General features: G+C 48.2%; 1 protein-coding gene across 1 annotated transcript in view; it reads right to left on the reverse strand.

Annotated features, from left to right (window-relative positions):
• Nucleotides 1-24,023, reverse strand: part of LOC147113152 (dynein axonemal heavy chain 8-like) — a 1,456,516-nt gene that overhangs the window by 879,858 nt on the left and 552,635 nt on the right. Inside the window, exon 21 of the mRNA XM_085998053.1 lies at nucleotides 6,729-6,890. Coding sequence (XP_085854179.1) covers nucleotides 6,729-6,890 — 162 coding nt within the window. The remainder of the gene's footprint in view (nucleotides 1-6,728; nucleotides 6,891-24,023) is intronic.

Below are 24,023 nucleotides of genomic sequence, written 5' to 3' on the forward strand. Positions count from 1 at the left end.
TCTGGCCCATTAACTGCTTTGTTAACCTGTCCTGCTACCTTCAAAGATTTGTGCACAAGCATCCCTGGGTCTCTCACTTCTTGCACCCCCTTTAAAATTGTCCCACTTAGCATATATTGTCTTTCCTCATTCTTCCTACCAAAATGCATCAGTTTACTTCTGTTTGATGGAGTAAAGCAATTACTCCATGAAACAGAAGTAAAGGCCCCGATATTTAAGGGGAGGGAGCGGAGGAGACTTGTAGCGGCAGGAAACCCAGAAATACGGGACACCTGGAAGTTCTGCCGAATTTAACGACAGGACCTCATTTGAATTTATTTTCTCTATTTCCTGGCTGGCAGCCAGCCAGATTGAGGGTTGGGTTTCATATTTTTAAATTAACCCCTGCCTGTCATGAGGGTTAAAATTTATCCCATAGTGTCCCTAAATCAGATCTCTACATTGTATCAGTGACTTAGTAAATGAGTGAAATTGCAGTCTTACTTTCTTTTAAGTATTATTATACATTAAGAAACCACAATTTAGCTTTGATATTTTTGTACTAAAGTAAGTCTGCATTGTTTATATTTAGAAAATACTGTTAGGCAAATTTCTAAATGCTCCACAATTTTGTAAATATGTGAAATTATAGAGTTTGATAATCATCCATAATAAATATTAAAAGAATATTAAAGATATATGTGAAAATTGATATATACTGTACATGTAGAGTTAAATATCTCGCTGTCTTTACCTGAACCAGTACATGTAGAGTTAAATATCTCGCTGTCTTTACCTGAACCAGTACATGTAGAGTTAAATATCTCACTGTCTTTACCTGAACCAGTACATGTCGAGTTAAATATCTCGCTGTCTTTACCTGAACCAGTACATGTAGAGTTAAATATCTCGCTGTCTTTACCTGAACCAGTACATGTAGAGTTAAATATCTCACTGTCTTTACCTGAACCAGTACATGTCGAGTTAAATATCTCGCTGTCTTTACCTGAACCAATACATGTCGAGTTAAATATCTCACTGTCTTTACCTGAACCAGTACATGTAGAGTTAAATATCTCGCTGTCTTTACCTGAACCAGTACATGTAGAGTTAAATATCTCGCTGTCTTTACCTGAACCAGTACATGTCGAGTTAAATATCTCACTGTCTTTACCTGAACCAGTACATGTAGAGTTAAATATCTCGCTGTCTTTACCTGAACCAGTACATGTCGAGTTAAATATCTCACTGTCTTTACCTGAACCAGTACATGTCGAGTTAAATATCTCACTGTCTTTACCTGAACCAGTACATGTAGAGTTAAATATCTCGCTGTCTTTACCTGAACCAGTACATGTCGAGTTAAATATCTCACTGTCTTTACCTGAACCAGTACATGTAGAGTTAAATATCTCGCTGTCTTTACCTGAACCAGTACATATAGAGTTAAATATCTCGCTGTCTTTACCTGAACCAGTACATGTAGAGTTAAATATCTCGCTGTCTTTACCTGAACCAGTACATGTCGAGTTAAATATCTCGCTGTCTTTACCTGAACCAGTGCATGTCGAGTTAAATATCTCGCTGTCTTTACCTGAACCAGTACATGTAGAGTTAAATATCTCGCTGTCTTTACCTGAACCAGTACATGTCGAGTTAAATATCTCGCTGTCTTTACCTGAACCAGTGCATGTCGAGTTAAATATCTCGCTGTCTTTACCTGAACCAGTACATGTCGAGTTAAATATCTCGCTGTCTTTACCTGAACCAGTACATGTCGAGTTAAATATCTCGCTGTCTTTACCTGAACCAGTACATGTCAAGTTAAATATCTCACTGTCTTTACCTGAACCAGTACATGTCGAGTTAAATATCTCGCTGTCTTTACCTGAACCAGTACATGTTGAGTTAAATATCTCACTGTCTTTACCTGAACCAGTACATGTCGAGTTAAATATCTCACTGTCTTTACCCGAACCAGTACATGTCGAGTTAAATATCTCGCTGTCTTTACCTGAACCAGTACATGTCGAGTTAAATATCTCGCTGTCTTTACCTGAACCAGTACATGTCGAGTTAAATATCTCACTGTCTTTACCTGAACCAGTACATGTCGAGTTAAATATCTCACTGTCTTTACCTGAACCAGTACATGTCGGCCTAGAAATTGGGTATAGCCCCGCTTGGGGCGTTAGACTTGGCGCTGCGCAAAGTTTTGCACTAGGCGCAATTTAGCACCACCTAGCGCGATATTGGGTTGTAGTGCCCCTAAGTTGATCGCGGCGTGAAATCAGGAGTTGCACGGTAGACTTAGGGCGCTAACATGGCGGCGCTACTCAATATCGGGGCGGTCGGGTGCAGCGCAGGTGCAGTCAATCATCGATGATCATGAGAGAGTCAGGAGCCGGCCAGCTCTTAAAGGGGTGGGTCCAGAAGGATCAGCAGCCACACTCTGCGCCCTGCAGAACTGAATTTCGGCGCTGTGGTTTGTTCTGCGCTTCAAACTTTCTGAGGATGGAGAGGGCAAGGCAAAGAGCAGAGCGCTTCACTGAGGATGCATTGGATGCATTGGTGGGCGGGGTGGAGCACCGTCGAGCGGTCCTGTACGCGGACAATGGCAGGAGGCCTAGTCTGCAGGATTACCGCAGAGCATGGAGGGACATCACTCAGTGGGCCAACTCCAGCAGCCTGGTGGTCAGGACTCCATTGCAGTGCCGCAAGAAATTCAACGACCTCACTCGGGTCGTCAGGGTGAGTGTTTTTTTGCCAGTCCTATTCATGCCTTCATCTGCACCTGACTTTGTGGCCAACGGGTGCGCCATGCCCCAGTGGCCATCTGCGAGCACGCACCCATGGCCCTTTCTGGGAATGCACTTGCACAGACAGATGACGCCATGATGCCAGGGCTAATCCACCAAGGGGGGCATGACATGACAGATGACGCCATGATGTCTCATCATTTCCTGTCCTTTCTCTTGAAGTACAAGCTGGCAAGGAACCGGCGACAACAGGTCCAGACCGGGGGAGGACCTCCAAACCTCCAGAACCTGACGGACCTGGAGGAGCGAGGGCACCAGATTGTTGGCGGCCGCCTGACTGGTCCTGTCACCACTGGAGCAGCCGACCCCATTGTGCACGGCGATGGTAAGGTTATGACCTTTTTGATCTGTGTCCTTCCACCGGCATGCTTTTTCACAGTGGACCCATGTCATAGCATTGCATCATTCTTGCATCCCTTGCTGCCAACCTCTCCTCTCGCTAAAGCCACTCTTCAACCTTCCTGCTTTCAGATGCAGCATCACCAGATCGGGAGCAGGGCCCTCAAGATGCCAGTCCCACTGAGTCCGGAGGCGACCAGCTGGAGGAAGCCGGGCCTTCCGTGCCAGCCTCGGGAGGCACGGCAGCTTCAGAGTGGGGATAGATCTTCCCTGGAGGGGAGCGGGGTGGGGTGCCTCTGATGAGGAGCCAGTTCCAGGAACCAGCGGGCTGCACCAACGCAGGGGGGGAAGGGAAGTTCGGGGGCCGTCTCCCCGGAGGCCGAGTCAGGCCACCATGACTGCTGCACAGAGCGCAGAGGAGGTTCGGGCCCTAGCTGAAATGAGCGCCCAGGCTCGACTCAGGCACAATGAGCTGATCGCTGCAGTGGGAAGGCTGCCTGAAGCCATTGACACAATGGGAGGGAGTCTCCAGGACTTCGGTGCAGCACAGGAAAGGAGTGCGCAGGCCTTCTCCGCTGTACAGGAAAGGAGTGCGCAGGCCTTCTCCGCTGCACAGGAAAGGAGTGCGCAGGCCTTCTCCGCTGCACAGGAAATGAGTGTCCAGGGCTTCTCCGAAGCACTGGAAAGGACTGTCCAGGGCTTCTCCGAAGCACTGGAAAGGACTGTCCAGGGCTTCACTGAAGCACTGGCACCTGCCATGCAGTCACTCACTGGCCTCGTGCAGGCACAGACTGAGGCCACGCGAGCACTGACTGCTGCCACCGTTGAAGGATCAGGTAGGGTTACCCGGGGTCCTTCCAGCACCACAGCAGGGCATCAATCTGTGGGCCAGCCGATTGGGGCGCATGCTGTGCTGCTGCCCCGTCAGAGTGCCAGTGTGTCGCACGGCCACGGAGCAGGTGTCCGCTCTCAGGATGTCAGCATTCCTGATGCCACCACTGGCACATCACCACTGCAGCTGCCACCACCTGCAGGACAGACTGCATCCGCCCATGAGCAGTTGGAGCAGTCAGCCCCTGGGCCTTCCAAGCCCAGAGGTTGTCCAGCCCGTCCCTCAGGGGCTTCTGCGCTTTCGTCCACGCAGCAGGCCTCCCCCAGCCTTGATGCAGCCACTGGGGTCCAATTACGGAGGAGCTGCAGGGAGGGAAGGGGGCGTTCCAGAATGAGAAGTCGAAGTCCATCAAGGGGTCAAAAGTAGAGGGAGCCTCTTTGACGGCGAGGTTGAACATTTCAAGGCCCTCTACTGCTCTTGTGAATGATGGGGATGTGTTGGTTAATGTCGCGGGTTTGGCAGACATTAAAGTTGTATTTCCTTGCTCATGTGTTAAATCCTTAGTTATGTGTTTTGCCGTTACTTTTGTGTTAAATCCTTAGTTATGTGTTAAGCCGTAACTGAAGTGTTATCTCGTTAGTTTTGCTTTCTGTTGCAATTGCTTTATGAAGTTGGAAGGCTCCACTTTTTTGAAAATAAAGACAAATTTTTATTTACACTGTATATCTAAACTATTTACACTTAATCTATCCTTCATAGGCTTTGGGTGAACCGGACGGTCCTCTCCCAAACACACCAAGTAATCCGTCAGTGGGGCCTAGAAACGAGTCGTTATGAGCCTCTGACGAACGGCCCTTCCACTTTCGGGAACCCTCCCGTCTTCCTCCTCCTCCTCCTCCTCCTCCACCACCGCCTCCGCATCCTCCTCCTCCTCCTCATCTGCTGGGCCTTCAAGCTCGGCTGGCATTGGCTGGGTGCGTTGGATGGCGAGGTTGTGGAGCATGCAGCAGACAACGACGATGTGGGCGACTCGCTCCGGCGAGTACTGCAGGGCGCCCCCCGAATGGTCGAGACATCGGAACCGCTGCTTCAGCACGCTGATTGTGTGCTCCACAGTGTTCCGCGTCGCCTGATGGCTGGAGTTGTAGTTCTCCTCTGCCTGGGTGCTGGGTGAACGTAGCGGGGTCATAAGCCATGGGCACAGAGGACAGCCCTTGTCTCCGAGAAGCCAGCCTCGTGGGTGAGCCGGGGCCTCGAAAAGGTCTGCCACTGTGGTCTGACGCAGGATGAAAGCGTCGTGGCTGCTGCCCGGGAATTGTGCGTTGACCGCGAGGATCAGCAGCCGGTGGTCACACACCAGCTGTACATTAAGGGAGTGGAACCCCTTGCGGTTGCGGTAATCCTCGGGATTGTTCACAGGCGCCCGCAAAGCCACGTGCGTACAGTCAATGGCGCCCTGCACCATGGGAAAGCCAGCTATTGCCGTGAAGCCTTCTGCACACTCCTGCTGCTTCTCCGGTGTGAACGGGAAAGAAATAAATTGCCGCCGCCTGTTATATAGGGCATCTGTAACTTGCCGGATGCAGCAATGCACCGCAAACTGGGAAATGTTAGCTATGTCCCCAGTCGCGGCCTGAAAGGAGCCGCTGGCAAAGAAATTGAGGGCAACAGTAACCTTTACAGGCACCGACAGTGATGTCCTGCACCGTATGCGCGGCAGAAGATCATCCTGAAGCAGCTGGCACAGCTCAGTCACCACCTCCTTATGGAATCGCAGCCTTCTGACACACTGCTCCTCCGACATGTTGTGGTAGGAGGACTGCTGTCTGAAAACCCTCGCTGCATAAGGTCTGGTGTGGCGACGTCTGTTGGCCCTCCTCCGTCTGGCCACTCCTGGCCCTCTCTCCCTCCGTCTCTGTGCCCTCTCAAGATGTTCTAGCAGCAGGTTGTTCCCTTGCAGAGCAGCCACCATATTAAGAGTGATGAAGGTAAAGGTTGTAAGCTCTTACCAGCAGCTAGGTAATGTTGACAGGGCTAAAGGTCCTCTGGCACCGCTGGTTGAATGGCAATAAGGCTCTAGCACTTCAGCTGCTCAACTGTATCAAACCAGCCAACAAGTTGCGTTCACAAAAGAGCTGACGTTTTCAGACCACTGGTGTCCCCTTTAAACAGCACCCCCCTACTCCGAGAGTGCCTGGGGAACGTTCCAGTGAGCTGTCACTATTAGCGCCAGGCGCAACAGAGGCGGGCGCCACCCAATTTCTGGTCCGGGGCGCTAAAAAGGCATTGCACCACGGAATGACGTCATGATCAGCCTGCGCCCGCGAGCGCGCGCTAAGATTTAGCGCCGGCGCAAAATGCATGGTCAATATGGGGCGAGGCGCTAGGCGCCTTGCGCCCGCCCGGAAATTGGCTAGCGCCCCACTTCTCGGCCTCTTTAGGCGTTAATCGGTGGCGCTAACAACCGAATTTCTCCCCCGTAGAGTTAAATATCTCACTGTCTTTACCTGAACCAGTACATGTCGAGTTAAATATCTCATTGTCTTTACCTGAACCAGTACATGTCGAGTTAAATATCTCATTGTCTTTACCTGAACCAGTACATGTAGAGTTAAATATCTCACTGTCTTTACCTGAACCAGTACATGTCGAGTTAAATATCTCACTGTCTTTACCTGAACCAGTACATGTAGAGTTAAATATCTCACTGTCTTTACCTGAACCAGTACATGTAGAGTTAAATATCTCACTGTCTTTACCTGAACCAGTTTGAGATTCCAGGGCGGGTGGTTGACTAATCCTTCCATTTCCACCTGATTAGATACAGCTGCCTGCAGTTCCGTGTAGGTGCTACTGTCCAACTGTATACCTGGGAACAGGTCACTGATCAGGCTTAGGAAAAGGGGTTCATCTTCATCCACCTGTTAATTAAATGCAAATCAATTATGACTTGTCTATTCTCATTCTTCAAAACATTAGAACCTCAAAATTCTGCTGGCACAATGGCTCCATCAGAAGTGCAGCAGGACAGGACTTCCACCTGCCAGTTTGATGAGCTGCTGGCCGCACAGGGTGAGCTTATTTGAATTACCAGAGGTGACCAGGCTGTGCAAATCCAGCCCATCGTGCCAGAGTTACACTGCGGAATGGGCTGAAAAACATGTGGGAAGACTGGAGTTGAGATAAAAAAAGCTAGCATTAGAAGGCAGACCCGTTGTGTGGGAGGGGAGGTGTGGTGGGTGGGAGTAAGAGAAGACCTGGTGCAGCAAACATTTATATAAAATAATTGCTGCTTAAAGGGACAATGGCAGGACTAGTTGTTGTGTCTGTGTATAATAAGACACAGACTGCAGGAGAAACGGTACAACAGGTGTTTACTGAATGAGGGTTACTCTAGAACTAAGTGTACAGATCACTACTCAGGGTTTATACACAGGTCTGGTCACTGCCGGTACTACAGTATACAGGAGCTGTAAAAAGTAGTTCTCCCCCTTAAAGGTACATACATTCCAATTCCTCTCCTTTTAGATTAACAGTACCATAACACTCATTTAACAATTAAATATCAAACTAATTACAATTAACACTTTTAACATGCAACATTAGCTGAAAATAGTCTATTTATAAATTCAGTCTTTGGGGAGGCTTCCTGATTCTTTCTGGATAACGCCTTTCCCGAGTGTCTCGCTCTTGGTGCGGAGGCGATTCTAACACCCTGTCGTCAGTTGATTCATCAGCTTCCAATGCTATTGTTTCTGAGGTAGATGCGACCTGTACGTCGGGTTCCTCACCAAGTACGTATGGCCGAGACATGGGGTTGACTCGTTCCTGTGACTCTAGGATCTGGTCAGCATGGCGTCTCACAATGTTCTCCCCAACATCCACTGCGTACATTAATGGCCCCTGCCGTGTGCATATCGTTCCTGGTTGCCATTTCTCTGTTCGGTAGTCGCGGGCCAAGACCGGTTGCCCTACATTGAAGCTCCTTGTCGGCTTCTCATTGATGTGCTGGAATTGCTTACTCTCAACATCTCTTCGTACATTTGGTCTGAGCAAATCCAGACGAGATCTCAACCTTCGGTTAAAGAACATCATGGCCGGGGCCTGGTTGGTGACTGCATGTGTCGCATTTCTGTAGGCTAACAGGAAATTGTCCACCTTATGCTGCAGTGGAATGTCGTCATCGCACATGGCCTTTACTGCTTTTTTAAAGGTTTGTCCGAACCTCTCACTCAATCCATTTGTGGCTGGATGATACGGGGCGGATGTATAATGCCTTACCCCATTCCTTTTCATAAATCTTCGAAACTCTTCGGACACAAACTGTGGTCCGTTATCAGAGCAAATCTGCTCTGGCAAGCCGTTCCTGGCAAAAATGGTCCGTAGGACTGCAATAGTTTTCTCCGTGGTGGTGGAGGACATTTTGATCACCTCAGGCCATTTTGAGTGCGCATCCACGGCTATTAAAAACATTGAGTCCATGAATGGACCAGCAAAATCAATATGCACCCATTGCCATGGAGATGAGGGCCACTCCCATGGGTGTAGAGGGGCATGTGGTGGTGCATTTTGGACCTTCTGGCATCCTGAGCAGCTCTTTGTCAGGTCCTCGATTTGCTGATCGATCCCCGGCCACCACACATAAGCCCTAGCAAGGCTTTTCATTTTCACCCCTCCCAGATGACCTTCGTGAAGCTCATTGAGCACGCTCTCCCTTAACTTGGGTGGAAATACCACTCGGGATCAACACATCCAGGTCCCCTGGCATACTGATAGCTGTTCTCTTCTGGATGAGAATGCTGGCAACAGTGAGTCACCATGTGCTGGCCATCCCCTCACCGTCAAATCATATACCCGAGACAGTGTTGGGTCATTTTGGGTCTCCTTCTCTATACCAGCGTTAGTTACTGGCAAGCATTTAATCATAGTCGAATGAAATATTTCGACAGGATCCACTGCTGGTGCTTCCTCCGCAGTAGGCAATGGCAGGCGTGATAGCCCATCAGCGTTTCCATGCTGTTTCGTGCCCTTATACTCAATTTCATATTGGTGCGCCCCTAGAAAAAGGGGCCATCTTTGTAGCCGTTGCGCAGTCATCACCGGAACGCCCTTCTTTGGATTAAAGATGGAGACAAGTGGTTGGTGGTCAGTCAGCAAGGTGAACTTCTGCCTGTGCAGATAGTGATTGAACTATTTCACTCCCCACACGAGGCTGAGGGCTTCCCTGTCAATCTGGGCATAGTTACGCTCGGCTGAGGTTAGTGACCGAGACGCAAAGGCTACTGGCCTCTCCGAGCCGTCCGGGAATTTGTGCGACAGCACCGCTCCAATGCCATAGGGTGATGCATCACACGCCAACCGAATTGGTAGTGCTGGGTTGAAATGAGCCAACACCTCTTTTGATGTGATCAATGCTTTGCTCTTCTGGAAAGCTCGTTTACATTCATCACTCCACTTCCATGGTACCCCCGTTTGCAGCAGGGTGTTCAGTGGGTGTAGTATGGTAGACAAATTCGGCAAGAACTTATGGTAGTAGCTCACCAGCCTGAAGAACGACCTCAGTTGTGACACATTTTCCGGTGCTGGAGCCTTGACTACTGTCTCAATCTTTTCAGGGGACTTATGTAACCCCTCTTTATCAATAACGTGGCCACAATACGAGATCTGCTCCTGGAAAAACTCGCATTTGTGGCGATTAGCTCGGAGCCCATATTCCTTCAATCTAGTGAGCACCTGCTCCAGGTTGGCAAGGTGATCACTGTCATTTTCGCCCGTGACCAGGATGTCCAAATAACACTGGGTCCCTGGAATCCCTTGCAGGACTTGTTCCATTGCCCTTTGCCAAATAGCCGGAGCTGATGCTACCCCGAACACCAGCCGGTTGTATTGGTAGAGACCTTTTGAGTGTTGATCGCGAGGTACTGTTTTGAGGCTTCTTCTACCGCAATTTGCAGGTACGCCTGGGCCAGATCAATCTTAGTGAAGCGTTTCCCTCCAGATAGCGAGGCGAAAATATCTTCAATCCGCAGAAGCGGATATTGTACAGTGTGAAGGACTGGGTTCACTGTCACCTTAAAGTCCCCACAGATGCGAACCTTCTTTGGTTCCCCAGGCGTATTACTCAACGACCTCTTCATTACAGGAACGATGGGTGTAGCCCACTCACTCCAGTCCACTTTGGACAGTTCTCCTGAACGTTCCAAACCTTCCAGCTCTGCTTCGACGGCTGGGCGGATCGCATAAGGTACCGGTCTGGCCTTAAAAAACGTTGGGCTTGCATTTTCCTCTATTTTGATCGTCGCTGTTATGCCTTTTAGTGTTCCGAGTCCCTCCTGGAACACTTCTTGTGCGTCAGTTAGCATTTTTGACAGTCGTCCAGGTGTGACGTCGTCATCCTTTTTGGCATCTACAGTCAGTGCTTGTATGGAATGCCAATCTAGCTGTATCTTCCGGATCCATTCACGTCCTAGTAGTGGTGGTCCCCCATCTGGCAATACATATAGGTCCATTTTTGGTGTTTCCTTGCCGTTATATAAACGTTCACCCTTATTTTTCCTTTGGGGTAGACTTTTTGCCCCGTGTACATCTTCAAGACAATCTTTGTATCTCTCAAGGGTATATGTGAGAATAGCCGCTTGTAGTCCCTTCAGTTTATGACTGTTAGGGCTGATCCTGTGTCCAATTCCATTTTCACTTGGACACCTGCTATCTTGAGCGTGACCCAGATAGTTTGGTGATCCTCCATTTTGATCACATTATGTAGTTTCAGATAACCCAGCTCCTTGCTTCCGGAGTCTGTATCACTCTTCTGTTCGTCTGAACTACTCTCCGTCACCTTATGTACCTTCTTGTACTTCTCCTGTGGAGATTTCTTGCTGCTGGTTTTCTTTCCCGACCTGCAGACTCTTGCTATGTGTCCTACTTTTCCACACTGTCTGCACACTTTGTCCTTGAACCAGCAATCATTCTGGTCGTGTGTTGTTCTGCCGCAGCGATAGCACTTCACTGTTCCGTATGACATTTCATTTGTGCCATATTCTTGCGGTCTCCGTTGTATCTCTGCAGCGCCCCGTGCTGCTGCTTCGTGTGATACTGCAATGCTGAAAGCCTTGTCCAGCGTAAGATCCTTTTGTGATAGAAGCCGTTTCTGGGTTCCTTCACTTTGAAGCCCACACACAAACTTGTCCCTTAAAGTATCTGCTAGTCCTGTTCCAAACTGGCAGTGTTTCGATAGCTTGCGCAGTTCCGTTGAATACTCAGCATTACTTTCATCTTTATGCTGGTTCCTTTTGTGAAACTTAAATCTTTCTGCTATCAGCAGCGGTGTGGGGTTTAAATGGTCCTGTAGGATTGACACTATGTTTTCAAAATCCTTTTCTACTGGCTTCTCTGGGGTTACTATGTTTCGTAGTAAGCCATACGTTTTTGCACCCATTGAATTCAACAATACCAGCGCTTTCTTGTCATCTGGCACTTCATTCACCTTGCAGTATACTTCTATGCGTTCGACATATGTCGTCCAATCTTCGACTTCATTGTCGAACGCTGTGATACTGCCACTCTTCGGCATTTTTGGGTGTGGTTAGACTGGCTTAAAATGGCGTCACCTGCGCTTTCCTTTCTTCCCCGCTGCGGCTTAAAATGGCGTCTCCCGCACTTTCCTTTCTTCCCCGCTGCGGCTTAAAATGGCGTCTCCCGCGCTGCTGCCAACGCCGCTCTCGGCGGTCCTCGTGGCAAATGGCGATGCCCTGTGGGTTTCGTGCGCTGCTGCCAATGCCGCTCTCTGCGGTCCTCGTGGCAATGGCAGCACCTCGCGTTTTCCTGCGCGCCTCTCTCCCTCGTTGATGCTGCTCGGCCCTTGAACACCGGCTGCGCTCTGCTCTCTCTCGTCTCTCTCCCCCGTTGACGCTGCTCGGCCCTTGAACACCGGCTGCGCTCTGCTCTCTCTCGTCTCTCTCCCCCGTTGACGCTGCTCGGCCCGTGAACACCGGCTGCGCTCTGCTCTCTCTCGTCTCTCTCCCTGTTGACGCCGCTCGGTCCTGAACACCGGCTGCGCCCTGTGCGCTCGGCCCTCTCTCTCTCCCCCGTCGACGCTGCTCGGCCTTTTTCTGTGCCGCTCGGTCGGCTCTGGCCGCCGCTGTCCGGGAAGGGCCTGCGCAGTACCTGTTGCCAGCCTGTTTCGCTGGACCACCGTGACTGGAAAGCCAAGCCTGGCTCTCGACAGCCTTCCCTGCGATGCTCAAATCTCCGCTGGATGACTGGGCGGTTGCCCGTGGTCGACGCCCGTGCTTCTGGACTTGACCTCCTTCCACTGTTCTCCAGGAGCGAATCCCTGGGAGGTGATGCAGAGTTGCAGGTAGGTTCGAATCTGCTCGTCGCCAATGTTGTGTCTGTGTATAATAAGACACAGACTGCAGGAGAAACGGTACAACAGGTGTTTACTGAATGAGGGTTACTCTAGAACTAATTGTACAGATCACTAATCAGGTTTATATACAGGTGTGGTCACTGCTGGTACTACAGTATACAGGAGCTGTAAAAAGTAGTTCTCTCCCTTAAAGGTACATACATTACAGTACACGGGGCAAAAAGTCTACCCAAAGGAAAAATAAGGGTGACCGTTATATATAACGGTAAGGAAACACCAAAACTAGACCTGTATGTATTGCAAGATGGAGGACCACCATCACTGGGACGTGAATGGATCCGGAAAATACAACTGGATTGGCATTCCATACAGGCACTGACTGTGGCTGACAAAAAGGATGACGACGTCACACCTGGGCGACTGTCAAAGATCCTAACTGACGTGAAAGAAGTGTTCCAGCAAGGACTCGGAACACTAAAAGGCATGACAGCGACGATTAAAATTGAAGAAAATGCAAGCCCAAAATTTTTTAAGGCCAGACCGGTACCTTATGCGATACGCCCAGCCGTCGAATCAGAGCTGGAGAGTCTGGAACGTTCAGGTGTACTGTCCAAGGTAGACTGGAGCGAGTGGGCTACACCCATCGTCCCTGTGATGAAAAAGTCATTGAGCAGCACGCCTGGGGAACCAAGGAAGGTTCGCATCTGTGGGGACTTTAAGGTAACAGTGAACCCGGTCCTTCACATCGTACAATATCCACTTCCGCGGATTGAAGATATTTTCGCCTCGCTATCTGGAGGGAAACGCTTCACTAAGATTGATCTGGCCCAGGCGTATCTGCAAATGGAGGTAGAAGAAGCATCAAAAAAATACCTCACAATCAACACCCATAAAGGTCTCTACCAATACAACCGGCTGGTATTCGGGGTAGCATCAGCTCCGGCTAATTGGCAGAGGGCAATGGAACAAGTCCTGCAAGGGATCCCAGGGACCCAGTGTTATTTGGACGACATCCTGGTCACGGGCGAAAATGACAGTGATCACCTTGCCAACCTGGAGCAGGTGCTCACTAGATTGCAGGAATATGGGCTTCGAGCTAACCGCCCCAAATGCGAGTTTTTTAGAAAACAGATCTCGTATTGTGGCCACGTTATCGATAAAGAGGGGTTACATAAGTCCCCAGAGAAGATTGAGGCAGTAGTCAAGGCTCCAGCACCGGAAAATGTGTCAAAACTGAGGTCGTTCCTCGGGCTGGTAAACTACTACCATAAGTTCTTGCCAAATTTGTCTACAATACTACACCCACTGAACACCCTACTGCAAACTGGGGTGCCATGGAAGTGGAATGACGAATGTAGACGAGCTTTCCAGAAGAGCAAAACACTAATCACGTCGAAAGAGGTATTGGCCCATTACAGCCCAGCATTACCAATTCGGTTGGCATGTGATGCATCACCCTATGGCATTGGAGCGGTGCTGTCGCACAAATTCTCGGACCGCTCAGAGAGGCCAATAGCCTTTGCGTCACGATCACTAACCTCAGCCGAGCGTAACTACGCCCAGATTGACAGGGAGGCACTCAGCCTAGTGTGAGGAGTGAAAAAGTTCAATCACTATCTGCACGGGCAGAAATTCACCTTGCTGACTGAGCACCAGCCTCTTGTCTCCATTTTTAATCCGAAGAAGGGCGTTCCGGTGATGACTGCGCAACGACTACAAAGATGGTCACTTTTTCTAGGGGCCCACCACTATGAGATTGAATATAAGGGCACAAAACAGCATGGAAATGCTGATGGGCCATCACGCCTGCCACTGCCTACTGCAGAGGAAGCACCAGCAGTGGATCCTGTCGAAATATTCCATTCGACTATAGTTGAATACCTACCGGTAACTAACGCTTGTATCGAAAAGGAAACCCGAAATGACCCAACACTGTCTCGGGTATATGATTTGACGGTGAAGGGATGGCCAGCACATGGCGACTCACTGTTGCCAGCATTCTCGACAAGGAGAGAACAGCTGTCAGTGTGCCTGGGGACCTTAATGTGTGGATCCCAAGTGGTAATTCCACCCAAGTTAAGGGATAGAGTGCTCAATGAGCTTCATGAGGGTCATCTGGGAGGGGTAAAAATGAAAAGCCTAGCCAGGGCTTATGTGTGATGGCCGGGAATCGATAAACAAATCGAGGACCTGACCAAGAGCTGCTCAGGATGCCAAAAAGTCCAAAATGCACCACCACAGGCCCCTCTACACCCATAGGAGTGGCCCTCATCTCCATGGCAATGGTTGCATATTGATTTTGCTGGTCCATTCATGGACTCAATGTTTTTAATAGCCGTGGATGCGCACTCGAAATGGCCTGAGGTCATCAAAATGTCCTCCACCACCACGGAGAAAACTATTGCAGTCCTACGGACCATTTTTGCCAGGATTTGCTCCGACAACGGACCACAGTTTGTGTCCGAAGAATTCCGGAGGTTCTTGAAAAAGAATGGGGTAAGGCATTACACATCCGCCCCGTATCATCCAGCCACAAATGGATTGGCTGAGAGGTTCGTACAAACCTTTAAGAAGGCAATAAAGGCTATGTACAATGACAACATTCCACTGCAGCACAAGGTGGACAATTTCCTGTTCGCCTACCGAAATGCGACACATACAGTCACCAACCAGGCCCCAGCCATGATGTTCTTTAACCGAAGGTTAAGATCTCGCCTGGATTTGCTCAGACCAAACGTACGAAGAGATGTTGAGAGTAAGCAATTCCAGCACATCCATGAGAAGCCAACAAGGAGCTTCAATGTAGGGCAACCAGTCTTGGCCCGCGACTACCGAACAGGAAAATGGCAGCCAGGAACGACATGCACACAGCAGGGCCCACTAATGTACACAGTGGACGTTGGGGAGAGCATCGTGAAATGCCATGCTGACCAGATCCTAGAGTCACAGGAACAAGTCAACCCCATGCCTCGCCCATACGTACCTGGTGATGAACCCGACGTGCAGGTCGCATCTACCCCAGAAACAGTAGCATCGGAAGCTGATGAACCAACCGACGACAGGGGGCCAGAATCGCCTCCGCACCAAGAGCAAGACACTCGGGAAAGGCGCTATCCAGAAAGGATCAGGAAGCCTCCCCAAAGACTGAATATATAAATAGACTATTTTCAGCTAATGTTGCATGTTAAAACTGTTAATTGTAATTAGTTTGATATTTAATTGTTAAACGAGTGTTATGGTACTGTTAATCTAAAAGGGGAGGAATTGTAATGTATGTACCTTTAAGGGAGAGAACTACTTTTTACAGCTCCTGTATACTGCAGTACCGGCAGTGACCACACCTGTATATAACACTGAGTAGTAATCTGTACAGATCAGTTGCAGTTTGAGCCACTTTGAGTAAACACCTGTTGTACCGTTCTCCGCAGTCCGTTTCTTATTATACACGGACGTAACAACTGGGGTGTGGGAGGATTCAGAAAAAGGTCAATTCAAAAGCAGTAAGAGAAATGTCAAGGCTGTAAAGCAGAGTAGTGATTTCGGTAAAAAATAAACAGTGGATCAGGAAGGGACAGAGAACTTAACAAAGATCATCATAGAAGTTTACGGAACAGAAAGAGGCCATTCAGCCCATCGTGTCTGTTCCAGCCGTGAAAGAGCTGTCCAGCCTAATCCCACTTTCCAGCTCTTGGTCCGTAGCCCTGAAGGCCATGGCACTTTAAATTCAAGGATGGTTTCTGCCTCATTCAAGCAGTGAGTTCCAGACCCCCACCACCTCCTGGGTGAAAAACATTCCCCTTAACTTCCCTCTAATCCTTCTACAAATTACTTTAAATCTATGCCCCCTGGTTATTGACCTCTCTGCTAGGGGAAATGGGTTCTTCATATCCACTCTATCTAGGCCCCTCCTACTTTTATACACCTCAATTAACTCTTCCCTCAGCCCACTTTGTTCCAAAGAAAACAATTCCAGCCTATCCAATCTGTAGACATGCACTCCAAGGTCCCTCTGTTCCTCTACACTTCTCAGTATCCTACCGTTTATTGTGTATTCCCTTGCAATACCTCGCACTTCTCCGGGTTGAATTCCATTGTCACTGTTCTGTCCACCTGATCAGTCCATTGATATCTTCCCGCAGTCTACAGTTTTCTTCCTCACTATCAACCACATGGCCAATTTTTATATATATAGGGAATGGTAGCATAGTGGTAATGTTACCGGACTAGTAATCCAGAGGCCTGGACTAACGATCTGCGAGACGTGAGTTAAAATCCCACCACGGCAGCTGGGGAATTTAAATTCAATTAAATAAATCTGTGAATTATGAAACTTTCGGATTGTCATTAAAACCCATCTAGTTCACTGCCGTCCTTACCTGGTCTAGCCTACATGTGACTCCAGAATTCCTGAAGGATATAGCTGCCAGTCTGGGCCTGCAACAGGTGGCGAGAGAACTAACACGAGGGAAAAACCTACTTGACCTCGTTCTCACCAATGTACCTGTCGCAAATGCATCTGTCCATGACAGCATTGGTAGCAGGGACCACCGCACAGTTATTATGGAGACAAAGTCCCGTCTTCACACTGAGAACACCCTCCATCGTGTTGTGTGGCACTACTACCATGCTAAATGGGATAGATTCAGAACAGATCTAGCAGCTCAAAAACTGGGCATCCCTGAGATGCTGTGGGCCATCAGCAGCAGCAGAATTGTATTCCACCACAATCTGTAACCTCATGGCCCAGAATATCCCTCACTCCACAATTACCATCAAGCCAGGGGGCCAACCCTGGTTCAAGAAGGAGTGCAGGAGTAGCACCAGGTGAACCTAAAAATGAGGTGCCAACCTGGGGAAGCTACAACAAAGGGCTACATGCATGTTAAACAGCAGAAGCAGTATGTTATGGACAGAGCTAAGAAATCCCACAATCAATGGATCAGATCAAAGCTCTGCAGTCCTGCCAAATCTAGTCGTGAATGGGCCATTAAACAACTTAGGGGAGGAGGAGGCTCCATGAATATCCCCATCCTCAATGATGGTGGAGCTTAGCACGTGAGTGCAAAAGACAAGGCTGAAGCGTTTGCAAACATCTTCAGCCAGAAGGGCCGAGTGGATGATCCACCTCAGTCTCTTCCTGAGGTTCCCACCATCACAGAAGCCAGTCTTCACCAATTCGATTCATTCCACATGATATCAAGAAATGGTTGAGTGCACTAGATACAGCAAAGGCTATGGGACCCGACAACATCCCGGCTCTCGTGCTGAAGACTTGTGCTCCAGAACTAGCCACGCCTCTAGCCAAGCTGTTCCAGTACATGCTACAACACTGGCATCTATCCGACAATGTGGAAAACTGCCCAGGTATGTCCTGTCCACAAAAAGCAGGACAAATCCAAACCGGCCAATCACCGCCCCATCAGTCTACTCTCAATCATCAGCAAAGTGATGGAAGGTGTCGTCGACGGTGCTATCAAGTGGCACTCACTCACAAATAGCCTGCTCACTGATGCCCAGTTTGGGTTCCGTCAGGACCACTCAGCTCCAGACCTCATTACAGCCTTGGTCCAAACATGGAGAAAGAAGCTGAATTTCAGAGGTGAGGTGAGAGTGACTGCCCTTGACATCAAGGCAGCATTTGACCGAGTGTGGCATCAAGGAGCCCTAGTGAAACTGAAGTCAATGGGAATCGGGGGGGGGGGGGAACTCTCCACTGGCTGGAGTCATACCTAGCACAAAGGAAAATGGTTGTGGCGGTTGGAGGTCAATCATCTCAGCCCCAGGACATCGCTACAGGAGTTCCTCAGGGCAGTGTCCTAGGCCCAACCATCTTCAGCTGCTTCATCAATGACCTTCCCTCCAACATAAGGTCTGAAATGGGGATGTTCACTGATGACTGCACAGTGTTCAGTGCCTTTCTCAACTCCTCAGATAATGAAGCAGTCTATGCCCGCACGCAACAAGACCTGGACGATGTAATGATATCAGCAAATAGAGATGGTATTTGCCTGTTCGATTATGATGCCTTACCAGCATGTTTGCATGTATTGATTGCTTGTGCCTGACCAGCAGAGGGCATGTGACAGAGACAAGCAAGGCAGTTTAGTTTAGTTTCAGTTTTGTTCTAGATGCATCACTAGCATGATGTCTCCTGTAAATGCTGTATAAAGAGTTGAACAGACTTTAGATTAAAAGACATTCTCTTTCATAAATGTCTCGTCATTGAACCCACAAAGAAATCAATACATGGTGTCAGAAGTGATTGAAAGAGATGAAGAGAAAAAATCTGAAGTTAAATCAGCTCTCCACAAATTAGCAAGCCAAAAGAGAACATCGTTGCTTACCATTGGAGAATAGCTAACGAAGTGAAAAAATGGAAGGGTTACACCCACCGGCGACGCTTCAGTTGACAGGTAATGTGGCTGAAAATTGGAGCAGGTTCAAACAACATGTGGGGTTGTATTAAGCGGCAATCGGAGCTGACGAGAAAAGTAATAAAAAGAAATCGTCAGTGTTCTTACATGTCGTGGGTGATGAAGCGCTGGAGGTGTATAATCACTTCACATTCGCTGCTGATGGAGACAAAATGAAGCTAGATAAAATAATGGAACAGTTTGAGGCCTACTGCATACCTAAACGTAACGTGACATTTGAGAGGCACAGATTTTTCACATGTGTACAGAAAACGGGTGAGACTATTGATCAGTATGTGACTGAACTGAGAAACCGAAGCAAAACATGTGAATTTGGGGGACTGACAGGCTCGCTGATAAAAGACAGACTGGTGTGTGGTATTCCGAATAATGGTCGAAGGGAAAGACTGCTAAGAGAGCAAGATCTAGACCTGGGAAAAGCCATAGCACTGTGTAGGGCTACAGAGACTGTGAAGTTGCAGGCAAAGGAGCTGTTCAGTGACAGTAGCTGCAACATGGATGCAGTGAGAATGAACGGACACAAACCGTTTAACAAAAAGAGCGCCAATGTGAAAAAAGAGGCGTGGCCAGCGAACAAAAATGAAAGAGATTATCGAAAGACATGTAGTCGATGCGGTACACAGCATCCACCAAAAAAGTGTCCCGCATATGGTAAAACATGCAATAGTTGCAACAAGAACAACCATTATGCCCGTTGCTGTAAGAACCAAATGCAACAAAGCAAGGTCCATGCAGTAGATGAAAGCGACATAGAGGAGTTCTATGTAGATGTTGTGTCTGAAAACAAAAAAGAAGAAAGAGACTGGATGTTGACACTAAAAGTGAATGACATACACATTCCATTTAAATTGGATACTGGAGCACAAGTTAATGTGATATCAGAGACTGATTTTAAGAAAATTAGACCCAGACCAAAGATACATGGAATCAAAGTGAAAGTGACAGGATACTCAGGTACTGATATACCAGTGAAAGGAAGATGCATTGTCAACGTGACACACAAGGACAGAGAGCACACGCTAGCATTAATCGTGGTGCCAAAGGATGTGCAAGCCATACTAGGTTTAAAAGCCTGTGAGAGACTGAACCTGGTAAAGAGAGTCCTCGTTGTGGAAAGCGAAGGAGAGACAGTCTATGATGAACTGAATGTTGCGTACACACCGGGTAAGCTGATGTATACAGCAGACACGTTGTCCAGAGCTGTTGACCCAGGAGAGCCCGCAAACACAGTGAAAAGACTGATGTACAAGGCAAAAGACAGTGGAACTGACTTCTACCAGCGCATGCTTGTATACCGCACAACGCCGCTCGAGTGTGGTATGTCACCAGCCCAACTCCTTATGGGACGTATGCTAAGGTCAAACCTACCCATCCCGGAGAACCTCCTGAAAACAAAAGAGGGGGAGAAAGTGAGGAAGTTCAAAGAACAACAGAAAGAAAAGCAAAAGTACTACTATGACAGAGGAACACAAAACCTACCTGAACTCCACACTGGTGACCAAGTAAGGTTCAAAGACAAAACAAACACATGGACTCAGAAGGGAACTGTCCTGAGTGAAGTTCAACCAAGATCATACACCATTCAGACAGATGATGGTGCTGTTCTGAGAAGAAATCGTCGAGATCTTCTCATGGGACCAGCCACAGCAGGTCAAGAGACTGATACTGTTGAACAACCTGATCACACAGCTGAGAAACCATCATCTGAGGCAACAACTCAGATTCAAGGACAATCAATCAGAAAATGCTCAAGACACGTGAAGCCTCCTGAGAGACTCATTGAGCAAATTTAAGGACTATTGTTATAGAAGGAAGTAATGTTATCTTATTCTTTCTTCAAGTTCTAGTGTATTGGCATATTTCATGTGAACACACAAAGCAAGGTTAAAAAACTTTGATCATGATAATGATAATGTAAGTTCATTAAGTGTTACAGTTAAAATGCAGATTAATACAAAGAAAACATGTTGTTAGTTAAAAGTAAAATACTTTTGTTTTAAGAAAAGGAGATGTAATGATATCAGCAAATAGAGATGGTATTTGCCTGTTCGATTATGATGCCTTAACAGCATGTTTGCATGTATTGATTGCTTGTGCCTGACCAGCAGAGGGCATGTGACAGAGACAAGCAAGGCAGTTTAGTTTAGTTTCAGTTTCGTTCTAGATGCATCACTAGCATGATGTCTCCTGTAAATGCTGTATAAAGAGTTGAACAGACTTTAGATTAAAAGACATTCTCTTTCATAAATGTCTCGTCATTGAACCCACAAAGAAATCAATACAGACGACATTCAGGCTTGGGCTGATAAGTGGCAGGTAACATTCATGTCACACAACTGCCAGGCAATGACTATCTCCAACAAGCGTCAATGGCATTACCATTGCCGAATCCCCCACCATCAACATCCTGGAGGGTCACCATTGACCAGAAACTTAACTGGACCAGCCACATAAATACTGTGGCAACAAGAGCAGGTCAGAGGCTGGGTAGTCTGCAGCGTGTGTCTCACCTCCTGACTTCCCAAAGCCTTTCCACCATCTATAAGGCACAAGTAAGAAGCGTGCTGGAATACTCTCCACATGCCTGGATGAGTGCCGCTCCAACAACACTCAAGAATCTCGACACCATCCAGGACAAAGCAGCCCGCTTGATTGGCACCCCATCGACCACCTTAAATATTCACTCCCTCCACCACCGGCATACCATGGCTGCAGTGTGTACCATCTACAAGATGCACTGCAGCAACTCGCCAAGGCTTCTTCAGCAACACCTCCCAATCCCGCGACCTCTTCCACCTAGAAGGACAAAGGCAGCAGGCGCATGGGAACACCACCACCTCCAAGTTCCCCTCCAAGTCACACACCATCCTGACTTAGAAGTATATCACCATTCCTTCATCGTTGCTCATCAAAATCCTGGAACTCCCTCCCTAAAAGCACTGTGGGAGTACCATCACCACGCGGACTGCAGCGGTTCAAGAAGGTGGCTCACCACCACCTTCTCAAGGGCAACTAGGGATGGGCAATAAATGCTGGCCTTGCCAGCGATGCCCACATATCGTGAATGAATTAAAATAAAACACAAAAGGCATAGGGCATTAGTGACGAAGGTGACATCAGGGAAAAATAGAAAAAATTTAAAGCTAAAGGCACTCTATCTGAATGTGTGAAGCATTTGCAACAAAATAGATGAATAGCACAGATAGAAATAAATGGGTTTGGTCTAATAGGGGCACGGTGGCATAGTGGTTAGCACTGTTGCCTCACAGCGCTAGGGACCCGGGTTCAAATCCGGCCTCGGGTGACTGTCTGTGTGGAGTTTGCACATTCTCCCCGTGTTTGCGTGGGTTTCCTCCGGGTGCTCCGGTTTCCTCCCACAGTCCAAAGATGTGCGGGTTAGGTTGATTGGCCATGATAAAAATTGACCCTTAGTGTTAGGGGGGATTAAATACGTGGGGTTACGGGGATAGGGCTTGGGTGGGATGGCTGTCGGTGTAGGGACCAGGTGCTAGGGTTTGGATGATCAGCCATGATCTCGTTGAATGGCGGAGCAGGCTCGAAGGGCCGAATGGCCTACTCCTGCTCCTATCTTCTATGTTTCTATGTAATAGCCATTACTGAGACGTGGTTGCAGAGTGACCAATGTTGGGAACTATATATTGACTTTTAGAATAGATAGGTGAAATGGAAAAGAAGTCGGGGCAGTGGGGGGGGGCGGGGGAGTGGTGGGGGGATGTGGTTGGGGTGCGCGGGGTTAGCACAGAACACCTCAATTTAACCATCTAATATTTTTAATTCTTTTCAGTTTCTTTTCCTGTAGATGAAATACAGATACTGCTGAGGAGGAGAAAGGCAAAGTGGGCAAAGCTCTGCCACCCCTACCACATCCTCACCCATGCCATCATTTGCCCTCTCTTTCTCACTCACTAGCCCAGAGTGATTTACTCAGAAGGCTGTAGATAGATCCAATGAGGATTTGTCACAAGGCACGAGGGTGCTCGAGGAGTCTGGAGTGACAGTATCTGCAGATGTCAGTCCCTGGCTCAAGATCCTGTAGTCTCAATTCTCAGGGGTCCTGTTCTAAAAAAGATGCTGAACAAGCATCACACGTACATACAGATGTTAAGGAGCATCTTGCAGGATGTGAGGAGGATGGCAGAGATCAATCACGGTGGAGTTTAATGCCATCCTTTGCACCAAGCTCTGAAAAAGCTTTAACATGATGCAGTGCTACCTGGAGCAAATGGCAGTATCAGAATCATCCTCATCTGTTCCCCCTGAAAGAGATGTCTGCAGACCAATCAGTCCCTCCAGTATGGAGGAATAGAACTCACCTTCAAGCCTTGGAGGAATGCTTGGAGAGAACAAACTTGGGGGGAACCATCTCTCAGAGGATTCAGTAAGTACAAAGGTTTCACTCCTCGAGAAGAAAGCTGCACAGCTTGACAGTCAACTGGACACTGCAATGTGCGGGAAAGAGAAAGTTTTCAGGAGCAGGTTGCTAGTATAAAGAAGCTGGTAAGGGGCACTAAGTGAACATCGGCAGACAGGTCAGGAAGCAACAGGTTAGGCTAGACGGGGATCACCTGTTGAGTTGGATTTGTCTAACGTGTGATGAGACCTGGAGAAAATGGGTGACACAAAGGAGGGTAACTATAAGGCGTTGGGAAGTAAGCAGTTATCCATGGGGATAACAGTACAGGTAGTAAGAATAGGTGAATGGTGATTGTGGATTCTATCATCAGGGCTGTAGATAGTTTCTTTTGTAGACGTGATCTAGAGTCCCAAATGCTATGTTGCTTCCCAGGTGCCAGGCTTTGGAACATCATAGAACAAATGCAAAAGGTTCTGAAATAGCAGGGCAAGCAGCCAGAGATCTTGGTTCATGTGGGAATCACTTCATAGATAGGTTCAAGACACTCTGATCTAGTTGTGGGAAATGGTGAGGTCAATATGATAGTGCAGGCAGGTTAGTGGGTCCACACTTACACAGTATCTCTGTGAAACAGACACAATGAGAAACTTCCCTTCTCTGTTTCCTTAAGGGACTTGTGCTCACCCATCCGTAACCTATAACCTCCTTTCCTGCAGATCCATCACAGCCGTGGGAGACAGAAGACGATGATAAGGAGGAGCATCAGGAAGGAAGGATGATGATAACGATAAGAATGATGATGAGGGAGAGGATGTTAAAGTCACACTCACTCATGAATCCTTCGACCTAGATTGTGCCTCACGTTCCTCTGTCACAA

The sequence above is a fragment of the Somniosus microcephalus genome, chromosome 9, assembly GCF_052327205.1.
Source record: "Somniosus microcephalus isolate GS21.2 chromosome 9, FLI_Smic_1.0, whole genome shotgun sequence".
NCBI classification, from domain to species: domain Eukaryota; kingdom Metazoa; phylum Chordata; class Chondrichthyes; order Squaliformes; family Somniosidae; genus Somniosus; species Somniosus microcephalus.